This window comes from Leptonotus elevatus, chromosome 15 (assembly GCF_054856555.1).
Source record: "Leptonotus elevatus isolate MCC_2025b chromosome 15, RoL_Lele_1.0, whole genome shotgun sequence".
Taxonomy (NCBI): Eukaryota; Metazoa; Chordata; class Actinopteri; order Syngnathiformes; family Syngnathidae; genus Leptonotus; species Leptonotus elevatus.
Window position 1 is genome coordinate 14701481 of NC_141253.1, and position 26495 is coordinate 14727975.

At 38.0% G+C, this 26495-nt stretch overlaps 1 protein-coding gene across 4 annotated transcripts in view; it reads right to left on the reverse strand.

The window, feature by feature from the left end:
* Window positions 1-4926: 4926 nt before the first annotated feature.
* The window catches only part of wdr7 (WD repeat domain 7), a 76104-nt gene continuing 54535 nt past the window's right edge, over window positions 4927-26495 (reverse strand). For all 4 annotated transcript variants that reach the window (XM_086096712.1, XM_086096710.1, XM_086096711.1 and 1 more), the window contains 8 exons: window positions 24924-25151; window positions 19188-19374; window positions 13391-13508; window positions 13077-13226; window positions 12800-12882; window positions 12603-12702; window positions 10621-10725; window positions 4927-9836 (listed from right to left, as the gene is read on the reverse strand). In XM_086096712.1, coding sequence (XP_085952838.1) covers window positions 9633-9836; window positions 10621-10725; window positions 12603-12702; window positions 12800-12882; window positions 13077-13226; window positions 13391-13508; window positions 19188-19374; window positions 24924-25151 — 1175 coding nt within the window. In that variant the 3' untranslated portion in view covers window positions 4927-9632. The remainder of the gene's footprint in view (window positions 9837-10620; window positions 10726-12602; window positions 12703-12799; window positions 12883-13076; window positions 13227-13390; window positions 13509-19187; window positions 19375-24923; window positions 25152-26495) is intronic.

Consider the following 26495-nt stretch of genomic DNA (forward strand, 5'->3'; position numbering starts at 1 on the left):
GGCTTGTGAGGTTAAGATAAGTCATTTGTGGAGAAACTCAATGAGCAGGGTTATAATTGTTTTGGAATTGTCATTATAATTTTCATTTTGTTTTGAAATTTGAGTTAGTTTTGGTTGGTTTTCAGCCAATGTTTGTTAATTTATGTATATATATATATATATATATATATATATATATATATATATATATATATATATATATATATTAAAAAAAAATATATATATATATATATATATATTAAAAAATATATATATATATATATTTTTTTAAATGCTTCATTTTAGTTTTTCTTTCTTTTTTTATACATGTTTCTTGTCTGCAAGATTTTTTTTATCACAATAAGAAACATTTTACAATTTTTTTTTCAATTTTTTTTTTTTTAAACAACCATCCACAAATTAAACACAGATACTGTATCACAGTCCAATGACTTTTAATGAGTCTACTTTACTTGAATTAGTTATTTAGTTAGTGTTCCTTAAGTAAAATAACCTTAGTGTGGAGGCGGTTGTTTTGTAAATTAGCCACACAATCCCATAACAGTGGGCCGGAAATTCACAATGCCGTGTTCATTGACATGTTTTCTGAAAAAGGAGGACAACAAATTTGGTCAGACGCTTAAGGTTCCAATTCTTTGGAGTAAAAAGCAATTTAAAAGTAAACCTCCAAAATGTGTCTCCTCTAATTAAATTGTGAATGATGTACCAACGCCATTATATTACAACTATATCTACTTAAGCGTGATACACACATATCATGAGCAGGCCATTGGTGAGAATCCTGACCCCGAGGGGGTACAAGGACGTGTGTCAGATAAGGCTGTTCTAAAGAAGGGAACCCCCCTCCCCTCCCGCCTTGTCTTTAACCCGCCTTTGCATGAAAACAACTCGAAAGCCGACTATATCATTTCTGTTCTCGTCGGCCATATCAGCTCTTTGACGACCCGTGACAAACCCCTCAGCCTCTTTCAAACCTCCAAAAGCACGTCATCCCCTCCGCAGACCCACAAACTGCAGCACCTTAAACGCCGTAAATTACGTTAAGCCGACTCTAAGCTGCCGTGTGGCTAAACAAAGAATTGATAATTGAAAAGTAAAGCGGCAGTGATTAATTTTTGACAGCATGGTGCTTTTTAAAGGAAGGGCAGCGTTCCCGTTCTCCCGGCAGTTGATGTGGGAAACCCCGGTGAATCAAAGCTCCGGCTGAGCTCTCGGGGTTTCCGCCCGTCCGTCCTCCATCGCTCGGCTAGGTTTTAATGCCCACCTGAGGGACTATAGGGGAGGGAAGCAAGGGGAAAGCGAGGTTCTCTGACTCGACGTCGATACTTTTGCTTTCCAGCTGAGCAGAATCACAGCCTCTCTGCTCTTAACTAATCGAAATCTAAAGCCCAGCCGCTCCACTTCTCTCATCTGGTCTTCCTCTCGCTCCACTTTCTCTTCATCCTCACCAACTTTAGGAACAAACTCCAAGCTTGTCAGCGCTAAACACACATATAGTCTCCTTTTGATCTCCTTCTCGCCCGGCACTTAACATCGACTTTCTTTCGTATTCGTTTTAAACGTTGACACACGAGGACTTTGTCCCACGTTTAAGTATGCACAGATTCTTTCTCAGGATTAAAGACAACCGGCGGCCATTTTGAGATGAGCCAAGAGGCGCAGAGAATTACAGATAAGCACTGCACTTAAAATAGTTTGTAGCTATAAAAGTCTTCATGTAGGCTGCAAGTGAGGCTTTTAATCCTCAGGCTGCGTTCAAAACAGCGCAAGGGGTATTCAATGGAACCTCAAATGTTCAATACCCATGAGGCTATGTGTTTTCTTAAACATGTTTGAAAATGAATGCGTTCAATTTGTTAATTTAGTAATATTACCCTTCGCATTATGCCTTTGTCCTTCAAATCAAGATTTAATGCTTTATTTTGATTGTTTTATTTACTTAATTTTTAACCATTTATTTAAACGATATATGAATAATTTGTTTACTTCATATGCACATTTTTTTCTTTTCTTTTCTTCCACAAACAAATGTTAGCCATGCAAACCCCTGTAAACCATCAATAGCAGTAAGATAACATCGATTAACAGCAGATCCTTTGCTAATCTTTTTTATCTTCACACACAAAAAAATCGGAATGCAGAAACTTTGGGAATATCAATAATTGACAAATACACACTCAAACATCTTGCCTTTTGGATTATAACCCAAAGTCCGTTTGTTCACTGAGAAAAGAAGAAGAAAGATAAAAATCCCACAAATTCGGCCAGGTTTGGGTGCCGAGCAAAGCACACGATCCAGCATTTGCCAATAAAGAGTGAAACCATACAACATGACCCTGCGACCTTCTTTCATTTAACACCCTTTACAGTCAAGAGTCCTACATGTTGTCGACACTCAGTTGTGTTGTCCATTGAATGCCTGCATGATGGAGCAGATACACTTGTGTACTAATCAATATATGTTGACACTTGGCTGCACACATGGTAAGCCTTCAACTCAAGTAGTATGGAGCATTTTTCCGCGAGTGCTTTCTGACGTGAAGCTTCAAAAAAATACAAGAACAACAAACAAACTTGACAAGCTTTAAAGTAGTGATAGACCGATATGTTTTTTTTCAAGGCCGATGCCGATTATTAGTAGCCCAGACATTTGCAGTAAAAGACGAAATGTTAGTGTAACATTTAAAAAAAATAATAATAATAATAAACTTTTTCTTTTAATTTGAAACATATAGAGTTGACAGCTTTGTTTGAAAATTCTAACAAAAATTGCGGGGAGCTTCCAGGGCCATCAGCATGTGTTTTTATTTCTTAATTTTTTGTTAAATTTTTAAAAGCAAAAAGTGTAGTGAGTTCCCAGTGTCAGCATCATTAAAAAAAATTTTTTTTTATAAAGTGCAAACTTAAATAAATCCATAAATGAAAAGTTGCCTGTATCTCACTGGGCAACAAATGCATGCGAATGTTGCTAATTTGTGGTTTTCGTCAGGGTTCGTAAAAGGTTTCAAAAGATCTTTGCAGACAGTAAAAAAAATTGTCTGAATATGTTTGAAATGTCTTTGCGACAAGTAAAAATTATCTGTGAACATCTTACAAATCCTGATGAAAACCCTCAGTTTCGCTATGTTCGCAAGCATTCACTACTCCGTGAGATACCAACTTTATTGGCCTTCGGATTCATAAAAAGGCCGCTGCCGATATGAAAACTGAAAATAAATGAAAATGTGTCGTTACTTGGAACACAAGTAACCCCACAAGTTTTTATACTATGGGGAAGTGTCACTTTAAGATGTTCTTCCATTATTCCAGAGTGAGGAAAAATGTCCTCATTCATGAGTTAACAGCATCTAGTAAGAATAAAAGTGATGCACAAACTAGTGTTAATTTCGTCAACAAAAACTAAACAAAAATATTTTCATCAACACATTTTTCACCGGAGTAAAACTAGACTAGACTAAAACAATAATAAACAATAACTGGGACTAAATCAATATGCATTTTCGTCAACAAATGAAAATGGGAGGAAAATGTACTTCATTTAATAAGAACTGGACTAAAATTTAAGGACACTTTAGTTTATGAATAGACGAGACAAAAATCTTCTCTCTGCTAATCTGTCATGTGACACACAGTGACACACCCCCCTTTCAAATGTGCAGCTAGCGAGTGCAACATGCACAAATACATGGGACAGACAGGAGGTGGATTCACAGTGAAAGATTAACAAATAAGTCAATTATAGTTATAATGTAACATTAATCCAGCGGCTGCAACCTTCCAACAATAATGTTAATCCGACCGCTAACTCATGCTGGCTAATTTACTAGCTCATCGCATAGAACCATAGTAGCAACTTCGTACACGACCTACATCGTTTTGACTTTAGAGCACCCGTGCCTCGTCCATAGCACCTTCTTTTTCATTAATTTCCCACAGTAATCACGCCATTTTAAAGTTATTTAAAGTTGTGTTGTTACCTCCAGCAACGGATGTCCATCGAGCAGGTCGGCGCATCACATTTCCGTTTGAATAAGCTCCGTTCTGTCGTCCATCAGCAATGATTGTTCGTGCGGAAACACGAAATATTGGTTTCGGCTCCTCCGGGTCGCGCAAATATGTTTTTTTATTGTACAAAGTATTTTGATGTAAATATCGATTTTAACGGTGAAATCCGAGTTATGTCGAAATTTGGGTTACATCGCCAGCATAGAAACGCAACTCGGCCGTAACTCGAGGATCCCCTGTACTGTAATTGTGTGTAAAGTTGTTTTTCATCAAAAAGATGAGAGAAAATTTAATGTGAAGTAGTTTTAGTTCAACATTATCTGCTGACAAAAAAATAACCAGGGGTAAAATGATTGTCCTGACTAAAACTAGACTAAAATGTTGCCAGTTTTTGTCAACTAAAACAAGACAAATAAAAGTTTCCTTAGACTAAAATGCTAGATTTATAGTCGACTAAAAAATTAGATGAGGTTGACTATGATTAAAAACAAGTGTACATTAATTTCTGGACTATAAGGCACACCTGATTATAAGCCCCACTAGCCAAATTTGGGGAATACTCGAGTTTTTACACATATAAGCCGCACCCGACTGTAAGCCGCAGGTATTTTAATGTTACCGCACCAGATTCACGCTTTCTTATAATAACAATAGGCGCAAATTGCCTCTCTCTCGTTCTGTCTCTCCTACTGTATTTAGGCTCACTTGGTTTGTTTTGCTCTGCCTGACGCTCTTGCGCTTCCTTTATAGTGCGCCCCCTTGTGATCTGATGGATAAGTTGCACCTTTCTATTAGCCGCAGGGTCGAATGCAAGTGAAAAAATAGAGGCTTATAGTCAAGAAATTACTGTAATTGAAACTTGACTAAAATTTAGACTAAATTTAAAAATTGTCTCCAAAAATTAACACTAGCACAAACATGTCTGGTCTTAGTTCCATCTTTATTAGTCACACAGTGATAACAAGAACACAGCGTACCACTACACATTTATTTGATACACAGTGGATTCAAACTGTGTTGGAAGTAGTCACATGCATGCACTATACATACACACACGCAAGTTAACATCGTTACAACATAAACACAATACACATTCGCAAACCACTTGATAAGGTACACGACAAAGTATAATACAATGCTTCTTTACAGTACATTTGTTAATCTTATAGCAAGAGAAGCAAAGTTAATAAATGCGAACATTTAAAAACCTCCAGTGGAGGCTATTGTATTTTACTGCATTCTACTCATTTGAAAAGAGGAAGGAGAGAGATGACACATTTTGGTTATCTATGTAATACTATTTTGTCTAGACAATTGCGCCGAAGCTGAGGAAGCTGTCACACACAGAAAGAAGTTAGTAAAATGGACTTACAATGTGCATCACCTTTGTCAAAATGTGCCATTATAATCCAGTTGAATGGAAAAAAGATGATGTTATATCACATGTTATAACCCTGAAGGTTTCTACCACATTGCATCATGCCACTTACGCTTCTTCGCTTCACTTCCTCCGTCAAAGAATGTTTTCATTTTTTTGGATGACTGATCTTCCTCACTTGTTACTTACTCTTCAGCTCTTCCTCTTTGCCTTCGTTTTCTCACCTTCTCTCCCCAGAGAGGCAGACAAAAAAAAAAAGCTTTTTCCTAAACCATGAGCATGCTGAAGAAAACCAAAGATTAAGATCTCACTGCTCTCTGGAATTACAGCGGATATAAAAAGTCTACACACCCCTGTTTAAATGCCAGAGCGTGATCCCCCCCAAAAAGGTTTAAAACACCCCACACCCGCTAATAAAAATAATAATAGGTTATTGGTCACATTAATTGTGGAAACGATTTTAAATAATTTAACTTCACTTTTTTTTTTTCCTATACCACAAAAAACATGCCATAAGAACAGGGGTGTGTAAATATATATATTTTTTTAATAGCCACTATATACTAGTGAAGTCACAAAAGCAGTCTGATGAGCTGTTGGACTTTTTCTCTTCTTCTTTTCCTTTGTCTAAATTGAGACGAAACTTGTGAAAAGCTTTGACACTTGTGTTTACAGGTGAGTATTGGTGTTAGAAGCTTTCTGACACCACCGCTGCAAACTGACTGGAAATAGAGGGCAGAACCAAGGACTTCAGGCAGAGTGGAAAACACAAACTACATGAAGAAAAAAACAAAACAAAACGAAATTTTCACTGCCTAAATGAAATTACAATGTAAACATATTCACAAGCTCATCACTTTATAAATATATGATATACACATCTATGAGTATTTTCCTTTTTCTGCATAAAACTCTGCATGAAAAAACATTGAGAAGCAAAAAGGTCCAGACTGGAACGGTTATTTGCAAAAATAAATAAATGATCACAATTGTGCCCGGTTGCACTTGTAGCAAGAAGTAGCAGTGATGCCATTGCATGCGACACATACTTGTTTTATGTTCTTCCTCACACCAGATGAGATGGGAAGCATCAGTAGCCTGCGAACCACCATACTTAAATCTGTATTACTTTCTCTCTGATAAATAACTGTCTTGAACTGTATGTACCATTTTCATGTTTCTGTTGCACGGTATTAAGCAGCAAGTATGCATCGCGCAAACCTGCATTGGCAACGGACAAATATATGGTGAGATGATCTTTTAATTGTAATTATGTGGTCAACTGTTTGCTTCAACATGGATTACAAGAGGAAGTCATTGCGAGGCAGGTATTCAGGCAAGTCACACCACCGGAGACAAATAAGAAATTGCGCAAGATTAATACTATACTACATTACACACAAGCTCTGATATGGAGCAAATTTTGATTTCAAGTCCGGGTTCATTCAAGCTCGTAGCGTTGCCTAATTTTCTAAACAGTCTTCATGGTCTTTTATGCCGCAAGAAGATTTTGAACATGTTGCGACTAAAGACCGTTAAGGAAACCATAAGACTGTTTAGAGAAAGTTTAGGAAATGCTGCGACATTGAACAAACTCTCTCACCTCTTAGTGGAATAAGGGCTTTGCAAATGTTGATTTCACGTGAGGGTTTGCCAGGATTCATTAAAAATCGCAATGTTTCCTAAATATTCTCTAGTCTTAATGTTTCTCTTAACAGTTTTAATGGTTGCTCTTGTTGCAAGGAATGTTCAAAATGTCCTTACATTTACATTACATTTAGAGAATGTTTAGGAAACTTTGCAACCTTGAACGAACCCTGGCAAACCCTCATGTGAAATCAACATTGCTAACGACGCTAACAAATGTTGATTTCACTTGAGGGTCCGTTCAATGGTTCCCTAAACTGTCTTAATGTTCTCTAAAACTGTTTTAATGGTTGCTTTTGTTGCAAGGAAATTTTGAACATTCCTTGCATCAAGACCAAGCATTAAGAGAACACCCACTGGGACAAAAATGTGAGGATGGAGGACGAAGAGGACGGGTTTGAAGAGGAGAAGGAGTATGAGTATGAGTACCAGCCAAAATTGTGCAACAGCCCTCCCGAGGCATTTCTGCGCTCTGACCGTGAGCTTATGTTGGACATTCCCAGTAAGCAGTTTGACGTGGCCCTTGGAGAAGTTGTTGACGGCAAAGGGTAACTCAATTCCAGGAGGAAACTAATTGAAGAACCATGGCACACCCCAGCTGTGTCCAAATGAACTTGGCGTGCACCCCTTGGAGCAGGACCAGGTGGGCACGGTGCCTGGTTTTGAACCCCAAGACATCCCCAGTAGCCAGCAGCCTGCACAGTTGGGCAGCAGCCAGCAGCTCGACGTGTCACTTGCGGCAGGAGGCGGATGCGCGGCGTCACGGAGGAGGAGGAGCAGCAGCAGCAACAACACATTGGGTTTGGGATACCTGGACAGACATCCCGCTACAGGAAGTATGCACTAGCGGATGGCAATGAAGTGGAGGAGCACCACGCAGGCAACATGGAGACTGACTGCTGCCCGGACAGGCCAACACCTCCCACGGACAGCGTCACCAACAAATCCCATGTCCCTTCCAGTGTGATTATGGACGTGGATCAACAAGATGACGTTGCGTTCTCCATCCACTGACCAAGGAGCGCTTTGCTTCCGCCAGTATCCTGGATGGAGCGTCCGAGTCAACGCCAGTACCCTTGACACCCAATTGTGATGGGTGGGGGGGGTACTGGGTGGCAGGGTATGAATGAGGTGCGGGGGGAGCCGGTGGGGTGCCTGGTGGGCCTGCCATGCCCCGTTCTGCTCCGTTGGGTTTGGGGTGTTGGGGTGGGGGGCGCTCCGGACTCCTGGGCTTGCTCTCCGGCCGGTGGCCCCTGCGGGCCCGGGGGTTGTGCCTTGGCGCTGCCGCGGCCTGGGAGGCCCTGGGGGGTTGTGCTTGCTGTGTCCTGGCCGGGGTCGACGGCTCCCCTCTTTGGTGGAGGTTTTCATGCATGCCAGATCCACCACACCAGCATCTACCGAAATTCAAACACAATCTGCTTCTTCCTCTGGTCGTTGAATCGGAGGTTGATGTCTGTGGATCTCACTCTGCTTCATCTATCCTTCCTTCCTTTCCTCAGTCTTATATTTGGTCTCTTGAGGTCTCCCTAATTGGTTGCAATTTAGATGTTTCTGGGGTTGGTGAAAGATTCTGGTTGGTAACCCGATGGGTAGTCGGTGCTGGATTTCACTTTTCTTTCTTTTCTTTGATCCTTCCTCAGGTCTCCTGACAACCTCACGACTCTAGCTGGATTCTGAAGTATTCGGTTTAGGTGAACGGTATGGGATTTTTTATAGGTTTTAGGTGAATTAATAAGCACACACTCAGACGCACGCACATATGCACACACACACGCATACAAAAAAAAAGATAGAGAGAGCAATGATGATGACATGTCGAATCGGTAAGATTACCGAATGAACAATACTGAGCTCTCTCCCAAAAAAAGAGAGAAAAAAAAGAAGAGAACCATTATGACTGTTCGAGAATGTTTAGAAAACATTGCGACCTTAAACGAACCCTAGGCCTATCTTAACGTGAATTCAACATTCGTAAGCATTGCAAACGTTTGCCCCTCTGTGGACTTTACAGCAACTTTGCATTAACAGATGACCGACCACTCTACAAGTTGCCCCATTCTGCTCCATAAAAGAATGCACGATGATAGCCAATGCAATGACTGACAACCACAATTAATATTTTAAAGGGCAGCCACTCGCAAGTAAGTGAAATCATTTATCCAGTAATAAAATAAAATAGTGACCTACAATTTGAACACAATGAACTAAAGCTAATTTGCTGGCTTAATAAGGCTGACATAAAATAAATAGAAATGAATGCTGGGACCTCTACGGGCTCCAATTGTGACTAACAAAGAAAACTAACAAAAAATTAGGAATGACTAGAAGTTATAAATTACTAAAATAATATGAATTAGAATGCTAGCCGTGTGCTTCAGCCAATAAATATAATATGATGTGAATTCCTTTATGACCATCTGTGGGAGGTAAAACATTACTGTACATACATAATTATCAAGCAAAAATTTGAGTGGGTTCTTTTTTTCACAACTTTAAGACTTCCAATAATTTCCAAGCCTTCAATCCCAGCCTCTTTCTACATTTGAGAAAAAAAACTACAGTGCCCAAAGTAGTAGACACAAGAACTGGATCTAAACTCCCTTTAAACCATGAAGCGGTGCTCCTTGCCGTCATGTGCCATCAGGATGACATTCCGGTTGGAGGTCCAGATAAGGCGGGCGAGCTTCAAGTGGTTCTGGGAGCCAGGAGATGCCGGCTGGACCGGAGGAACCTGGTAGGTCTTAATGCAGCGCAGCTGAGGGGCTGAGTTCAACATCCCAATGCTGCCCAGCAGACTGGTGTTCATCTGAATTGAGCAATAATAAAAATATCATTTTCTCTGCCTCTCCCTCAAACACACACAGACAGAAATGCATATAAAATCACAATCAATCCCAAGAAACAAACAAGAAAAATATTTACATACAATTTTAAAGAAAGCCGTAGGTAGCACCATACAGCATTTTTCCTTAAAGAAGTCAACCCCCACATTTTTTTGACATATCTTTCTTTCTTGCACATACAACAATATATTGTGAAGAAAATGTCTAGGTTGACTTTTCTTTTAAAACTGCATGAAATTAATGGCACTTTTCTGCTCTTCTAATTTCTAGTTCCTGAAATGGCCACGAGATACTGATACCTTGAAATAAAGCTAGGAATCAGCCTGATACCAATACCTGGTACGGGTACTTGCCCATCCCTAGTCTTGATCTCTAACGCCCACATATGGCCGACTACATATTTTCTTTTATATAATAAATGTTATGATAAAATATTATCCATTTATGGCCAAAACACAAAACCTTCTATCTAAAATCAGTTGTGATGCAGATAGCAAGTGTTTACCCGCAAACTTGAGTGGAGGCTTTGGTCAGGTGACTTTGCTGTCACAACAATGTGAAAATACTTCCTTATTCTCATCCAAAGTGAAAAAACACAATCGGACAATCCTGACGATAGGGAGTTTTGCATTTCGGCTGGCGATATCATTAGTTGTAATTGTTTTTTGGCATAAAATGGATTCATGTAAAACTTTTACATTTTTACATGTGCAGAGATTAAGAAAGCAATGTGTGCATGCTATTTACCTGCCAGAAGGAGATGTGACTGTCAGCGTTGGAGTAGGTTGCCAGGTAACGGCCATCAGGGGCAAATGACACCGCTGTGATTGGGCCCTTATGACCATGGATATTCTAGGGAGACATTGAGAGGAAGTCACAGTTAACAATGGAGGTTGGAAAACTGGATGTATCCTTTGTGCCATTGTGTAGTAAGAGTGGTGGACTTTTTAATAAATGAATTTCACCCCACTTCGATCACATTGTGAAAAGTCAAATCTTATATTAGAGGGAGACCCATCAAAGTGTTGCATTTCAAAATTTCTCTCACATTCTTACTTGGAAAAGTTTGTAAATAATTTATTTGGATTTTAGATGCTGTCACACAATCTTAACTTCACACTTGAATAAATTCCATTTTGTGATAATAAAGATATGACGACGAACAAATGTTGAAATTTCATTGCGACAAAGCAGAAAATCTCAGGATTTTTCTTGACAGTAAATGCTTGGTTTGAGCAAGATAATTCCATCAGGTGAAGGGCAGCTTCGGGTTCAACAGATGCTCGTGAGACCAAATAAAGCAACGCTGCACTGCGAGTAACCAAATAAAGTGTCCCACCAGATGAAAGGTGTGTAACACAATAAAGGCCCTCGCAGAAATCTCCATCCCCAACCCTGCCTGTGACTGGGATTAGAAACGCTCACCACTAGATGAGATTAAGGCACGTCGCCTTGGGCGCCCAAGACCTTGAAATTATGGCCCATCTGTGGTTATAGAGAAGAAAAATATAATAGCACAATGAAATGAAAATCTTATATTTTTACCTGGTTCTCTCCCTCATATTAGATCCCAGTTGTGTTGGCTGCATTATGTGATTTTTTCCCCCCCAGTCTTCCAAGGCAATCTCACTCTTTTCAAACCTTCTTAATGATTTTTTCTTTCTTTCAATCTTTTCATGTTTCAGTCTCAGGTTTCCATTACCTCATTTTTGGCAACATCCTGACTCCTATTTCCCATTGCTTCATCCGTTCAACGCTTCTATGTCACGTGATCATTTAAGTTATGTCAAAGATATTTTCCGTGTTGTAAAATTATTTTATTATTATATAAAAAAAATAAAATGACCTTTGATAGGATATCATCACATAAAAACACTTCTGAAAACCAATGTCAGTAAATACAGTTCAGCACTACATCCAATTATTCCAGATGAACAATGGCGGTGCTCTGATCAGATGGTCTTGTTTTTAATTAACTCATTCACTGCCATGACGACGATAGACGTCAAAAATTCATGTGAACTATTTCTATTAGTTTAACCTTTTTTTTTAATTAAATAAAAAAAATTATGAAAACCTAGAATTGTTTTTATTGTACATTTATAAGAGATATAAAATTATCATGTGATTGATTTATTTACTTATTTTTAATATATATATTTTTTAATTAGGCCCGTCAGGCGATTATTAAATTTTTTTTTTTTTAATTAATCACATGACTTCACTAGTTAACTAACGATTAATCACGCATTTTATATCGGTTCTAAATTTACAATAATTTTTTTTCTAGGTTTTCATACTCTCAAAAGTGGAAAAAAATGTTAAGCCAATAGAAATAGTTTAAATGAATTTTTGGCGTCTATAGCCGTCAATGGCAGTGAATGAGTTAAAAAAGAATAATTTTTTAGTAGACAACTAAAAAGAACGAGATGAAGAAAAAAAAGAAAGAAACAAAGAAATAAAAAAAAAGAAAGAAACAAAGAAAGAAAAAAGAATGAATGAATGCAAACAAATGAAAAGGTAATGGTGAACCTTCCAAGGAGATCACAAAAGTACCCGGAATGACAACTAAATAACTGCAGGCTACAATGGCTTCAGTTAAGTTTTCATGACATAAATGAAATAAAATGAATTGAATATGGTAAAGAGGTGTAAACTAGATTAGGTTATTGTATCTTTATTTCCATGGTCTTCAAATAATTGTGCGTAGGACAAGTCTCTCAACGCACCTGACATTTTCCAGTGCGAACATCATAAAGGGCCACTGAACCTTGGCGAGCTCCAACGGCAATGCGGTGACTGCGGTCGCAGTAACCCACCATGTAGAACCTGAACATGTTCCCAATAATCAAACATTAAGTCCCTCAACATGACAGTGACGCAAACGAGTAGGAGAGGAGTTAGTTTACTCCCGCACCAAACTTACTTGCAAATAGCAGGAAAACACTCTTGCAGCCCTTTTTTCTTTACCAGAGAGCCTTCGATACAGTACATGATGATGTCCATCACCTAAGGACGAGAAGATAATGCAAGATAGTGAGAAGGTGCTATTTTATTGACAAGATCTGTGCCTTTCTATAATAGAAATGTAACTTAAATAATCTATTATATTGGAGACAGTCAAAGCAACCTAGAAATATAAAATCCAGTCATCTTGTGCTGACTCTCATTGCTTATAATGGAAAACTGCTTGATATGATCACCTCAACAAGCAAGTCCACAACATCTCCAGGCATCTTCTCGATCAGGATGTCAATCACTCTCAATATTTCAGTCTTGGCTCGGGCCAGAGTGGTGGTGTGAACGTTTTGCTGTGATTGAGAGTTAGCCTGGGCTGCATTATATCGATGGACCTGAAAAACAATAAAATTAGATTTGTGTTCACACAGCGAAGAGAAGCTACTTTACTCCAAGGTGAACACTTAGTACTATATTACATGGTTTTATTTTTATTTATTTTTACATATTACACATTTCTGTCAACATCTTGAGGCACTTTAAATTCATTTGGCCTCACCTCTCTTGCAATAGTGGTGATGAAGGCTGGCGGCCGGGCAGTCGCAATAAGAGAGAGGGCGTGTCGGGATGAGCGAGCCGAATCTGCTGGTGGGTTGAGCGGCAAACCCATGGTAATACTGCAAATGGGCAGAGAGGAAGAGGAGTTTTGATTGAAATGGCAATACTGGGACAGATTATTTTTCATCTTCATTGAAACGGTGAAGATCAGAAAAAAAAATCCAGATCTCTTGGAAATTCAAACATGACTTGGTACAAAACAACTATAATTAGTAGAAAACTTACATTAACATGGCAATGTCAAAGGCAGCATGTCAATAATAGGGCTTAGTATCGATTATAATTTCCTCAATTGATTCAATTTCGATTCATAAGAATTCAGTTCAATATGATTTCTATTTGTTCATCAATTCAATCCAATGTCAATTAATTACGGAACATCAATTATTTTTAAATGTCAGGGACACGATTAACATATTTAAACCCAAAAATGTATAAATACGTTTTTTTTTAGCTATATTCTAATACTAATTGCTGCAAAACGGAAACAGATACAAATATACTTTTTTTCCTGATGAAAGAACAGACTTTAATCTTTCTTTTGATAGGTTCCATGTTTTTATAGCAACAGAACAGAATATTCTGTGGACCTTACAAAATCAGTCAATAATAAGTAAAACAGCCGGGAGCGAATGGGGGTTCTTCAGTGAAAATGGCTGGGAGTGAATGACTTAAAAAGTCAACAAAATAAATTCCAAATTAAATTTTACAGAGGCAGTAACTGGTCAAATGATTTAGTCTATTAATGAAAGTAGCTCGTGTTCTAATCACTTAAATGTTACACAAACATTGACATCAGCAAGGATGATTCTAAATTATCTTAAAGTGCAATAAGTCAGGTCTTTCATAATTGTAATAAAGTAATTTAAAATTCATGTGAACAGTACATTTCAAGAAAACAGTAAGTTACCTCCAGAAATTGGCCTTTAAAATTCAAATTTTTAATGGATTTATGGGAAAAAGAGATATTAAAAAATCGATTCATAGTTTCATTTCATTTTCCTTTTTTTACCCAGCCCTAGGCAATAATTTGCCAAAATCTATTTGTGAAAAAGTATGAAACTCTCCAAATTTGGACATAAAAGGTTTCTGTAGGAAAGTGCTGATTTATGTATTTGTAGATTGGCTGATAATTGGAAACAATTAATAAGAGGTGGTTTATTTTACAGCGGATACTTGGGTTACAGCAGGATTGCGCGGTGTGTGTGGGACGGAATCCAACAGTGAGCAGAAGGGAAAGTGTTAAAAGAGAAACTTACAAATATATGAAGTGAAGAGATTAGTGAGCAGTTTATAATGTCAAGGCTGAGTCAATGGGAGCCATTCACTAGACAACGGCATAATGGACTCCCACAATGCAACAGGAATTAGACACACGTGCACACCCTAACAGCTGGCCCCTCACTTCTCCCTGTATATATGTGTGTGACAGAGTTGGGGGGGGGGGGTCAAGGGAGGGCGAGCAAGGCCTTGTTAACAAATGGGTGAATCAGTGGGGAGAGAAAGCGCGCGAAAGAGAGAGCGGGAGCGAGAGAAGGGGGTGACTTGCACGATTCATCTCCTCTGATTACAGATCGCAGCCACAGATTAAAACGGGTAATATATTAGCAATAAATCAGCAAAGATGAAATGTTTAATTTCATTTATAGTGTTGGCTGTAATTGGAAACAGTCCCAATGTTGATATAAGGCAGGAGTGCAAGGAGCTAATTGTACTGAAAAGCAATGAGGTTAATGACCAACATTAAGCACATGTAATGAAATAATCTGAATTATCATTATCAGTGGGATCTCACGCACGCACGCACGCACGCACGCACGCACGCACGCACGCACAGCAGATGTCGATGTCATCGCTTACTTTACACACCAACACTGAAGGAAGAAGAAAATGATAGCGGTAGTATTTTTACAGTTTGGCTTGATTATCCAACTGTCGATAAATATTTTTAGACTTATTTAGAGTGGCTATATACTGTACATATATATTTAGTATACAACTGAACATGAATTTATGCCTATGAACATCAGAACTATATTTAATACAAATCAACCCCCTTGGCATGCTCAATGGAAGGAGTAAAGTACAAATGTTTTTTGGCTCTCCCCACATTTTTGATGTATTGGAATGATATTAAACTACCATTTTACTCGAGTTCAGAGTAAGAACCAGCTTGCTTTGTGCTTTGATAGCCAATACAACCCTGAGATTATCCACTCGATAATGAGCCCACACACACAGTGATAAAAGGGGGATATTGATTGTTATGTGTGAGGAAGGAGCTAATAACATCAGTCGCATTCACATTGTGTGAGTCATTGCAACCAGAAATCAACACCACAAGGACATGACAGGTTAAACGTTTGACTTTTTGAGTAAATTACCAACTGTTTGGCTTGCTGGTGGACTTAAAATGATTGGGTCTACCTCAGCGATGGCACACAGGCCAACAACATTATGAGTGGCCCTTTGATTAATCCCCCCCCCCCAAATATAAATTAACAAAACAAAAAACAAAAAGACAAAACCCCAAAAAATCTTCAAAAGGGGAAAATCCAAAATATGAACACATATTATTTATTTGTTTTTTTTAAATCAGCAAGTATGTGAATCCGCGGGTCTGACTGTAGTTTTAAGTTGTAATATGTCTATTTGCCACTAGATGGTAGCCATGTCTTTGTTGCACTTACATTGGGTCTTATACTACAACATGAGTAGGCCTAATCATTTTTGTGTGGATTTGGAATTATATGCAAGACAAACATATCACCCCAATAATAACAATTTAACCTTTTTTTGTTCAGTACATAACTCCACATCGTTCATACATAGTTTTGATGCCTTCAGTGAGAATCTACAAAGTAACCAGCCATGAGAATAAAGCAAATGCAAAGAAAGTGTGTCCAAACATTTGGCCTGTAATGTATCTTGTTCATATCTAAAATATAATTTTTGTCATACACCTGATTAGGAAGTGTGTGGTCCTTTGTGTAAAAATAAAAATAAAAAATTGCACTGATGAAAAAATATGGCCAGCATTTAAGTTGTCCATCCCTGCTGTAGCTCATTACTGCGTTAAATATAAAGAACACATTCACAAAAACAACTTAATGTACTGAGGTGAGGGGCTGATGTGTCTGGAAATGTTCCGGAAATGTTACCAAAATTGCTTGGTCTATTTCTAAAGTTTTTTTTGTTTTTGTTTTTTAAAGAAAAGAACACAGTTGGTAAAACGGCGTCCTGTAGACGTGTGGCCCGGTATTGAAAATGTATAAAACATGTGCAAGTCTATCACAACGGGGGCTTTTCCCCATTCTGTACGTATTGAAAAAAGGATTATCACTTTCACTCACACACTCACACAAGGCGCTCTGTGAGGAGTGTATTGATAACTAGTAGTGTGCAACAGGGACAAAGAGCCTCACTGCCATTCAGCTGCATGGAAATACAAGCTTCTGTGTGCACATGCCTTTCCTTTCAGCCAGTTGCACATTCAACTCCTCAGAAGCTGCCTTTTCCTTTTCCTACTTAAACTACAGGAATAGTGCGAGTAATTAAAGCAGGTACTCTGCGTTATAAATGGTTTTCAATTGGCCACATGCACAAAATCTGTATGTATTTCTCAAACTAAATTATGTATAAACAAACTGAATTGTGTTTATTCCTCTCCTGTGCAGACACACACAAACAACCACACACTCATACCCAACAGGCAGCAGACATAGCCATACTCATTAAAGCAGACTAGCACGTCTCGGGTTTCAAACTTAACAAAATCAGTTAATGGCGACTATAGAGATTTCTGACACACTCACTTATCTCATGCATGATGGACCATGCGCAAGATGAGGCTTTGTGAAATGCATTCTCTTCCCTAAATATGTCATGTGATGATTCTTTTGTTGTTGTTGAAAGCTTACCATGCTCAGGGACATTCGCTTAACATTCACAGTTTTCCGTTAAAACAACAACAACATGTTTGTGGGACATGAGAGGAAGCCAGAGTACTTGAAGAAAACCTGCAAAGCTCATTGACTGCTAGTATGATATGACATCCTCTCTACTAAACATCTTTCATCGCCACAGAAATCCCCAATCGTACTTTCGAAACTCAGACAACAGTTGTGTCGACACGTTTGACCGATGAATGCCGGCTTCAGGAAATGTTTCCTTCGCCATAAAAGCATGTGCATCATTTTAGGAAGTGGTCATTTTACTAAGACAGATGAAGACAGAAAATGGCTGACATGTCAGTGCAATACAGACGATGCAACATCACGGTAATCTCCTGCAATCAGATTAACGTCTCGATCCCATGTTTTAGTGTCAGCTCTATGTTGCTCAAGTGCTGCGTTGCCTTTGTGTGCAGCTTTTCACTATATTATACAGTACAATAGCATAACATCACACTATAAACTACTATGATGTATTCTGAGAAATATTGTAATAAATATAAAATATAAACGCCAATGTTATATTTCAGACTGTGAAAGAGAAAGCCAGGGTTCATCATTGATTTCAATTCTAAGTCCAATAGAAACCCTGACGTTGACGTCACGCGTCACAAAATTGTCGTTTTTGGTAAATGGCAAATGCCACACTTGAACAATGATTGACAGCTGTTGTGGACCGGCTGCCACAGCGAGAAGAGGCAAAAAAAGGATCGAGCATGCTCCAGGCTACCACAAGAGGAACCAATGCTAGCCAATGTTGCACTTAATACATGGTGGCTAAATCAGCAGATGGTAACTGTTACCACACGTAAAATGTGGGAGAAATAATATGTTTGTGCTGCTACGGTTTTGTCATTTTCACATGTTTTTCAGATCCACAAATATACACGCGATTTTCACATGTCTTTTTTAATTTTGTGAGTGCTAAGGCCCGTTCCTCCGCCGTCCACGGGGAGGCAGTGTTACTGTCTCCATTGAACGGGAATGAGCCGTTTCTGTTTCTCGTTTAAATTTGGACATTGAAAAACACAAATCGAGTCTTTATCTGACCTTCCATTATGTGTTTATTTTGTACAAGTCGGGAAACAAAATGCGACCTTAGTTTGTTTCCCTTGAGCTTGTTTTGCTTTCACTCGAAAATCGCGAAAATAATTTGTGGATCTGAAAAACACATGTGAAAATCACAAATCTCTTTGTGTGAATGTTTTTGTGACAAATCTCTCCCCATAGTTTAATAGATATTATACAGTTGAATTTAATAACTGACCAACACCATAAAGGAGACTTAGCCGATTTAGCAGCTGCTAAGTTGCTAACGTACATAAATAACACTGCAAGACTTGCGTGAAACTGCCAACTTTGATGGCATTTTGACCACAGATAAAGGCGAAATAAATCCGGATTGTACAAACTTGTAAAGCCTTTTTATGATCAGATCTGAAAGCACTCAGCGGCAAAGAGGAGATAATTACACGTTAGCAGCACCACCAAGTTTAAAAAGAAAAAAAGCACACCTGACACTTAATCGGTAACCCAATATAAGCACCTCGCACGTGTGTCATGTCCTTTTCATCAAAGTGACTGTTAATGTTCTTGAGCGGAAAGTTGACAGATAAACGCTAGTTTTGGAGAGCTTAAGTTGTGAAACTTTGTGAAATTAATTGATTAATTATGAATTTTCCCCAAGATGAGCAAATTGGAGAATGAATGAACGAATGAATTTTCCTCATAGTTGAACTGTGAAAACCCCCCAAAATATTTAAATGTATATGTGCACGGACTCACTTAGCCAGCTGCTTCTCAGCATCAGCACAGAGCTCCAGCAGTCCCATGAGCACCGCAGACACGTCCATGTACGGCTCCCACACGGTGAAGCCTCGGCCGATCAGATCGATGGCGGTGCGACGGATTGTGCTGTGCGGTGGCAGCTTTGGGCTGGGGGGCTGCAGTAGCAGGAAGGTCAGTGCCTTACCTGAGATAGTAAAACATGGGCATTATTATTTCATCAATTCGTTGAAATTTTATGACTTAGTTTAGTACAGTGGCTGTTAACCTTGTTGAAGGTACTGAACCACACCAGTTTCCTATGCGCATTCACGGAACCCTTTAATGAAAAATAAAATTTGATTTTTTCCCCCCTCCAAATTCAAGACATAGTTATATGGTTTACTTGTGAACAAAATCAAATCTGGCTGTTTTCAACTTGAATTCAGAAAGTTGTATTCTTTAGGTTTGCTAGATAGCTAACTAGAATTGCTCAGTTTGGCACTGCAATTCATGCAGTTAGGTTGCTGACTCCCATCACTTCCAGGGGCAGCAGATACTATGAAAGCAGCAGGGGCTGCAGACCTTAAACCATGTGGAACACCATATGTACCATTATACATGTGAATGTTACATCACAAAAGGCAACACAATGTACATTACAACTGCCATGAATTGTACAATAAACATAACATTTTATAATGGAGAAATGACAAATTCCTTAAGATTGAATTGAAGTGTGAGTAGAAATCCAACATACCCACACGGGATGAAGCAACTGAGTGAAATGGAGGTCATTTAATAGCTGACCTGACATTTGAGCCAGCCTCTGTGGGGGCGCACTGACCATTAAGGTTCCAAAAAATATCCCCCAGCCCTCAATAACATCACCCTCCCCCAAGCTAGCTCCCAGGTGACTGCCTGTAGATCTTGCCAGTGGAACACAGAGCCTCAGCAGAGTGATTTAGAGGAGACGTAACCAAAACGAGGCAGGTCAAACACCAGAATCTGATTTTATGGTGTTGGTACGGTGAATGTTAACACAAAACAAGAAGGAAAAACACCAATATAAAAAAAACTGTACAACTAGAGAAGGCAAAGTAATCCATAGAGGTGCTACAAACATTGACTGCGTTGACATGGGAAATTAATATAATAATTCTACCAAATTCTATTCTGAATTTCTCTGGATATTTTTCTTTTATGGATTGATATATTAATTCAATTCATTTAAAACACTGTAATATACTCACCTCAACTTTATTTCTAGAGCACTTTAACATCCACAGCTGTAACAAAATGCTGTACATAAAATATCGAACAATAATAAAATGATACGTAGATAAATAAATCAAATATTATTTTCCATTTTCTATTTGCCTTAAATGGCAGAGAACCTTATTGTAGTTGGGAATTTTTGATTTATTGACAACTAGTAAAATAAAGACTAGTCTAACCTCTCAATGCATAATTTAACTCATTCACTGTCATTGACGTCAAAAATTCAATATTAATACTATTTCTATTAGTTTAAGCTTCCCCCCCCCCATTTTTGTTAACAAGAATATGAAGACCTAGATTTTTTTATTGTACATTTTGAACAGATATAACATTTGTGATTAATCTTGAGTTAACTATTGAAGTCATGCGATGAATTACAATTTAAAAAAAAAATTAATTGTCTGACTCCCCTAATTTTTAATAATCTTTTCTTTTCTTTTCTTTTTTTTTTTTAATTAGGGGCATCAGGCGATTAAACTTTTTGATTGTAATTAATCACATGACTTCACTAGTTAATCAAACATTTTATATCTGTTCTAAACGTACAATATATATATTTTTGGTTTTCATACTCTTGTTAACAAAAGTGGGGAAAAAATGTGAAACTAATGGAAAATTGTTCAAAATATTTTTTTACGTCTATAGCCGTCCGTCAATGGCAGTGAATGAGTTAATAAATATGAAACAAACAAAACTAATACGCTCTTTATACAACAAGCGATTTTATTGAATGCCTCTGTAGTTTCTTTTTAAAATATGCAAACATTCATTTGCTAACTTCATTGTTCTGTTTCTGACAGCAAATCAATGTGAGCTCCAGAGAGCGATTAGTTTCACATAAACTGATAACCAGTATATAACATGGATGGGTGAATGTGTGGGAGACCTTAGGGGAGGCGTGTGGTGTGGGGGTCATAGGGCAAAAGAACATTGATCAAAGTCAAATCCTCAATGTGAATATGTATGCCGATGCTCTGCTCATAGTGAAACAGAAAACCCCACCATGCCACCACAAACATACAATAAGTGTCACAGGTCATGATGTGATTGATGAAGGCGGTGGATGGGCGTGTCTATTTTGTATATGTGTGTACTTACCTGTTGAATGTTTAAGCTGACTTTCCCTTTGTAGCCGTTTTTTTTTTTTTTAAAGACATTTAAAAAAGTCTAGAGACTCAATTGGAGCTCTACTCCTGACATCAGTGAAGAAAAAGTGAGAGTAGTCTCCACTGAGGTCCATTTCTCTCGGTGGACATCTTTATTTAAAGGAAGGCTCTAGATTCAAATGACTCAATATCTATTGACAAAGCATCAGTCGGCCATAATGGGCTGTTCGTTAGAGTAGTAAACATGTCACATTAACACCGAGAGGGTAATTAGAGCAGGAGTTTGGATCGAGGAAACAGACAAAGGGAGGAAGCAAGGAGTGAAAGAAGAGAGTGTGAAATGGCAACAGATTGGTACATTTTAATTTACAGGGCTAACTTAACTGCCGACACAACAGGCTTTTTACTTTCTTTCCTCCACCTGCCACACTCTTTTCCACTGCTTTACTTAAGTGAAGGCAAATCAATGTTAAGGACTTTAGTGGATAAAGGCTTGATCAGGATGACTGCAAATAGTGAAGGTCTTGTCTTGTCTCCACTGTCCAATGTTACGACATACGGCTTTTGAGTGTATACTTGACAAAAATTGTTGCATATTCTTTGAAAATTTCTTTTTAGCATGAATTACACGTTTAAAGTTAGAAGTAGACAAGATGAGTTGAAATTGAATTCAAGTGCAATAGTATGATCCTGAACGTCTGATATAAAATTTAAATGATAACATTTTACATTGCCATTATTTTTGTAAAACTGTTTTTTGCAAAGTGTTGTACAAAAAAGGAGGATAAAAGTCAATTTCCAATCAGCTCTCATGAATGTTTCAAAATGCCACCATTCATGATGAATGACCCCCTGTAGGGACTTGCAGTATTTTGACATTTACGACAGAGATAATTGTCCAGAGAAAGAACACAATGGACAGTTTGTCTTTTTTATCCTGTCCAACCATTCCTTTGTCATCATCTGTCCGTCATTCCTTCCATCCTAGGCTCAATTTCCCCCTCCATCCTCTACATTTCTTCTCTCCCCACATGAAAACATAAATCCATACACTGCCGTGTAGACTACTGTAGCCAGCTTCTCTCTGGGTAGACAGCTCTCATTTATCACACACACACAGCACTGTATGCCAACAACACCAATCCATCTTTCAATTTCATGACAGAGACAGGTGAAGTACGAGATGGGGTGGACGAAGAGAGAAAAACAATAGACTGAATGAGAATAGGCTGAAGGACAGACTGATGGAATGAGGCTAAAACTACTGAGGAGACCTGAATGAAAATATAGAAACAACATTTTCACTTGCTTGAACGGTGCTCTGAAATGTCTTTGAGTGTAATTTGTTGGGATTATATTGTAAACATGGACATTTTCAGAGTAGTATCTATTCGGGGTTCAACAGATTAGTCGAATATTGGCAGCATTCGGGTTTTGAAAGGCCATGTAAAAGCGCAAAAAGCGAATATGCTAATAAGACTCTGGGTTACACCTTTCCTAACCTGAATATTTGGTCATATAAATGCAATCGGGGTACCACCTTTGAAAGGAACCTTGGTTTGTGTTATGCGCTATTTGTGCTATTTGCAATGAATCTCTTTTTAGCACAGGAACAACTTGTATGTACGATGGCCATCTTACGTTGCCATTCACTAAGTGAGCCTAACCTGAATACATAGATTTTTCTATGGTGTTTTCACATTATTATCCGTCTCTAGAGCGAAATTTATATATATATATATATATATATAATTTTGTCCATAACCTGAATATCGACTGCATGTAAACTTAGTCAATGTCATCAGTGACTAGTTGACGTCAACTTGACTTTCATCACATTTCTATCAATTAAAAAAATAAAAAATAAAAAACTTGTTTGTGCACCACCTCAAATCTACTCATCAATCAGCAAGCAAGCCCACTATCAATACATATATATATATATAAGAAATGCATTTGTAATGCACTTTAATGCAAAATTAAAATAAATCAGATTAGTCGATTCTAAAAATATTCAATAGTGACAGCACTACTTGCAACCCACCGGAAATAAACAAGCAAAGGTAAACAAACATGGCGACTTAGCAAAGCAGCACCCTTTAGGAGGAAACAGACTACTGTATTATTAGTGTGGTGAGTAACATGAATATAATGTATTTTATTAAGCATTAAAAGTTAAAAGCAGAAATTACGTCTTTAGCGTAATGACGTCCGTGCATCGCTGTTTACATCGAAATATGTATACGGGAGTAACTCTGTCCTCTCACTCATTTAAACGGCTGAATGTTTCAGAAAGTGGAATTTTGTCCATAACCTGAATATCGACTGCATGTAAACTTAGTCAATGTCATCAGTGACTAGTTGACGTCAACTTGACTTTCATCACATTTCTATCAATTAAAAAAATAAAAAATAAAAAACTTGTTTGTGCACCACCTCAAATCTACTCATCAATCAGCAAGCAAGCCCACTATCAATACCAGTTGTGTGAAAAAAGCCAACTTTCTTTCAAAAACATCTATGGTCTGTGAAAAGTAGAGTGACATAGTTAAAAGACTGTGTCATACTGAAGTTCAATATATTACTGAAGTATGAGATTTTTAGGGGCTTCATACAAGTGTTGAATCCATTCAGGTGAGCTAAGCACTGTTTCCGGAGACTCCAGACCTAACTTAAAATCACCATGGATCACAGCCTATCAGTGAGCAGACAGGCTCCGTCTTGGGGTGGATGCCCCCCAGAGACAACCAATCAGAGCTCTGGAGAAGCAGGATGGAAGAGTGGCTCTGCTTAGTGCAGGTTTGATGCCCACTGAGGCTCAAATGCTCCAGGCTCAGTGTGGCACAGGCTCGGATCAATCAGTACCGTATGTGTGTGTGTGTGTGGGTGTGTGTGTGTGTTTAGCGCCAAGCTCTTTAAAGAGTCAAGCTTGGCAGATTAAAATCAATTTCAACTCTCCCCCTCACCTTTAATCCAACTGTGATTTTTTTTTAACATTAGTTCTACATTTGTTCACATCACGGCATGGATTGCAGTAAAATTTTGTGATAATGTATTAATTAACCCTGGAAAGAGCAGTGTCATGTCTCAAGTTTAAAAAATTCCCAATTATTTTTAAAGATGGTATCAATAAAGGTTTAACGGCTGTCTAGCTGAATCTTTGCTCAATTTATCACAGAAACAAAGTTCAGTTTAGCTCATGTTATATGTTTTAAGCTCTAAATTCAAACTTAATATAAACCACTAGAATTTGAAGCTAAACTTGTAATGGATGCATCATATAAGAACTCTAGGTTTCAAAAAGGAAAATACATAATATTGCAATGGTTTATCCCTACACTGGCAATGTTTTGTGGTGTCAGTTACTTACATGTGTGTCTTGCCAGGGAATAGTTTGTGGACCCGCCACTTGTTGGTCCAAAGCCTTCAGGGACCTGCCCGCCGGCCCGAGTACGTGCTGCACCTTTTGGGGGTTCAATCTCAGCCCCAAACTCGGCCCCGATGACTCCCAGCAAAACGATGGCGGTGGCCTGTTTGCGGCGCTCCTCATACGAATTGGAGATCTTCTTGGCGTTTGGTGGAAGGTTCGAGAGGCAGCCTTATACACAAAGACAAAGAGACCTTGGCGTGAGTTTCGAGGCAAACATTGTAGCCTTTCAAATTGAGCAAACCTCATACAAACTGTTAGACGATTGACATCAACATTACGAAGATACATTTGACTTCAAACTAAATGAAGAATCTACCGTAAATTTTTTTTTGCCACAGTCTGAATACTTTTCTTGAGGATTACAGATGATTTATATAAATTATGGATCTCAGGCAATCAAAACTTTGAATCGTAATTAATCACATGACTTCAATAGTTAACTCACGATTAATTGCAAATTTTATATATTTTCTAAATGTACAATGAAATATTTTTTTCTATGTTTTCATATTCTTGTTAACATAAAAATAGAAAGAAAGAAAAAATTGAAATATGGCTGCATCTTTTAGTCATTGATACAGTAATTTCATAATAATTCATCAAATTGAGTTAAAATTAACAAGATGTACTGTACTGTAAAAAACGAGTGTGATATTGATTCGTGTGGAGGTCATTTTTCTGCCACTAGATGGCATAATTGCACTTGTAAGACATTGATGACAGCTCTGTGCATTCTTTTTTCATATCAAGAGCTATCAAATCTTTAACATGAAGTAACTTGTGAAATCAGCACATTTTTAGAATTGCAAATACAACTGGAACCCAGTCTCCACAAATATATGCATCATTGTTAAATTTATTACTGCTTAATTTTGACGTGGACGTGTCTGCTGCGTTGAGACTGGAATTCCCCAAGTACAGGCTTTGCAAGTAATGGCCGCTCACCGTAAAAAAAATTGTAGCGTTAAAGGAACTTTAAATTAACTCAAAATTAAAGCACTAATTTTGACACCTCTAGTATGTAAAACAGTATAATCTACAATAAACAATCAATTCTGCGTACTTGTCATTAATATAACTACAAACATTTCAAGCAATCATTTATTTTAAATGTTGACAAAAAGACAACAATTAATTTATTATGTATGTATGTATTTATTTATTTAGTTCTTTTTTATTATTATTTATTTATTATATGTTATTATTTAACATTTTATCAGACTGTTAGAAGGTAGAGGACCTTTAAGTTTTTAGTTAATATTTATGTATTTTGTTATAATTTTCTCATCTCGAGGAGGCCTGTGAATCAACATGAATCTGATACTAACTAAAAGGCATACAGTACTTCTATTGTCAGGTCATTACTTAGAGCCAAACAGATGAAGACATATACTTTACTGTTCAACTGAAAGTCTTTTGTTACAGTGCATACAATACATAGTCATTCTTAGACCGCTGTTGATTTTTGAACACGTATGATAGGACACACTTGCTATTTCTCTCTATTGAGTA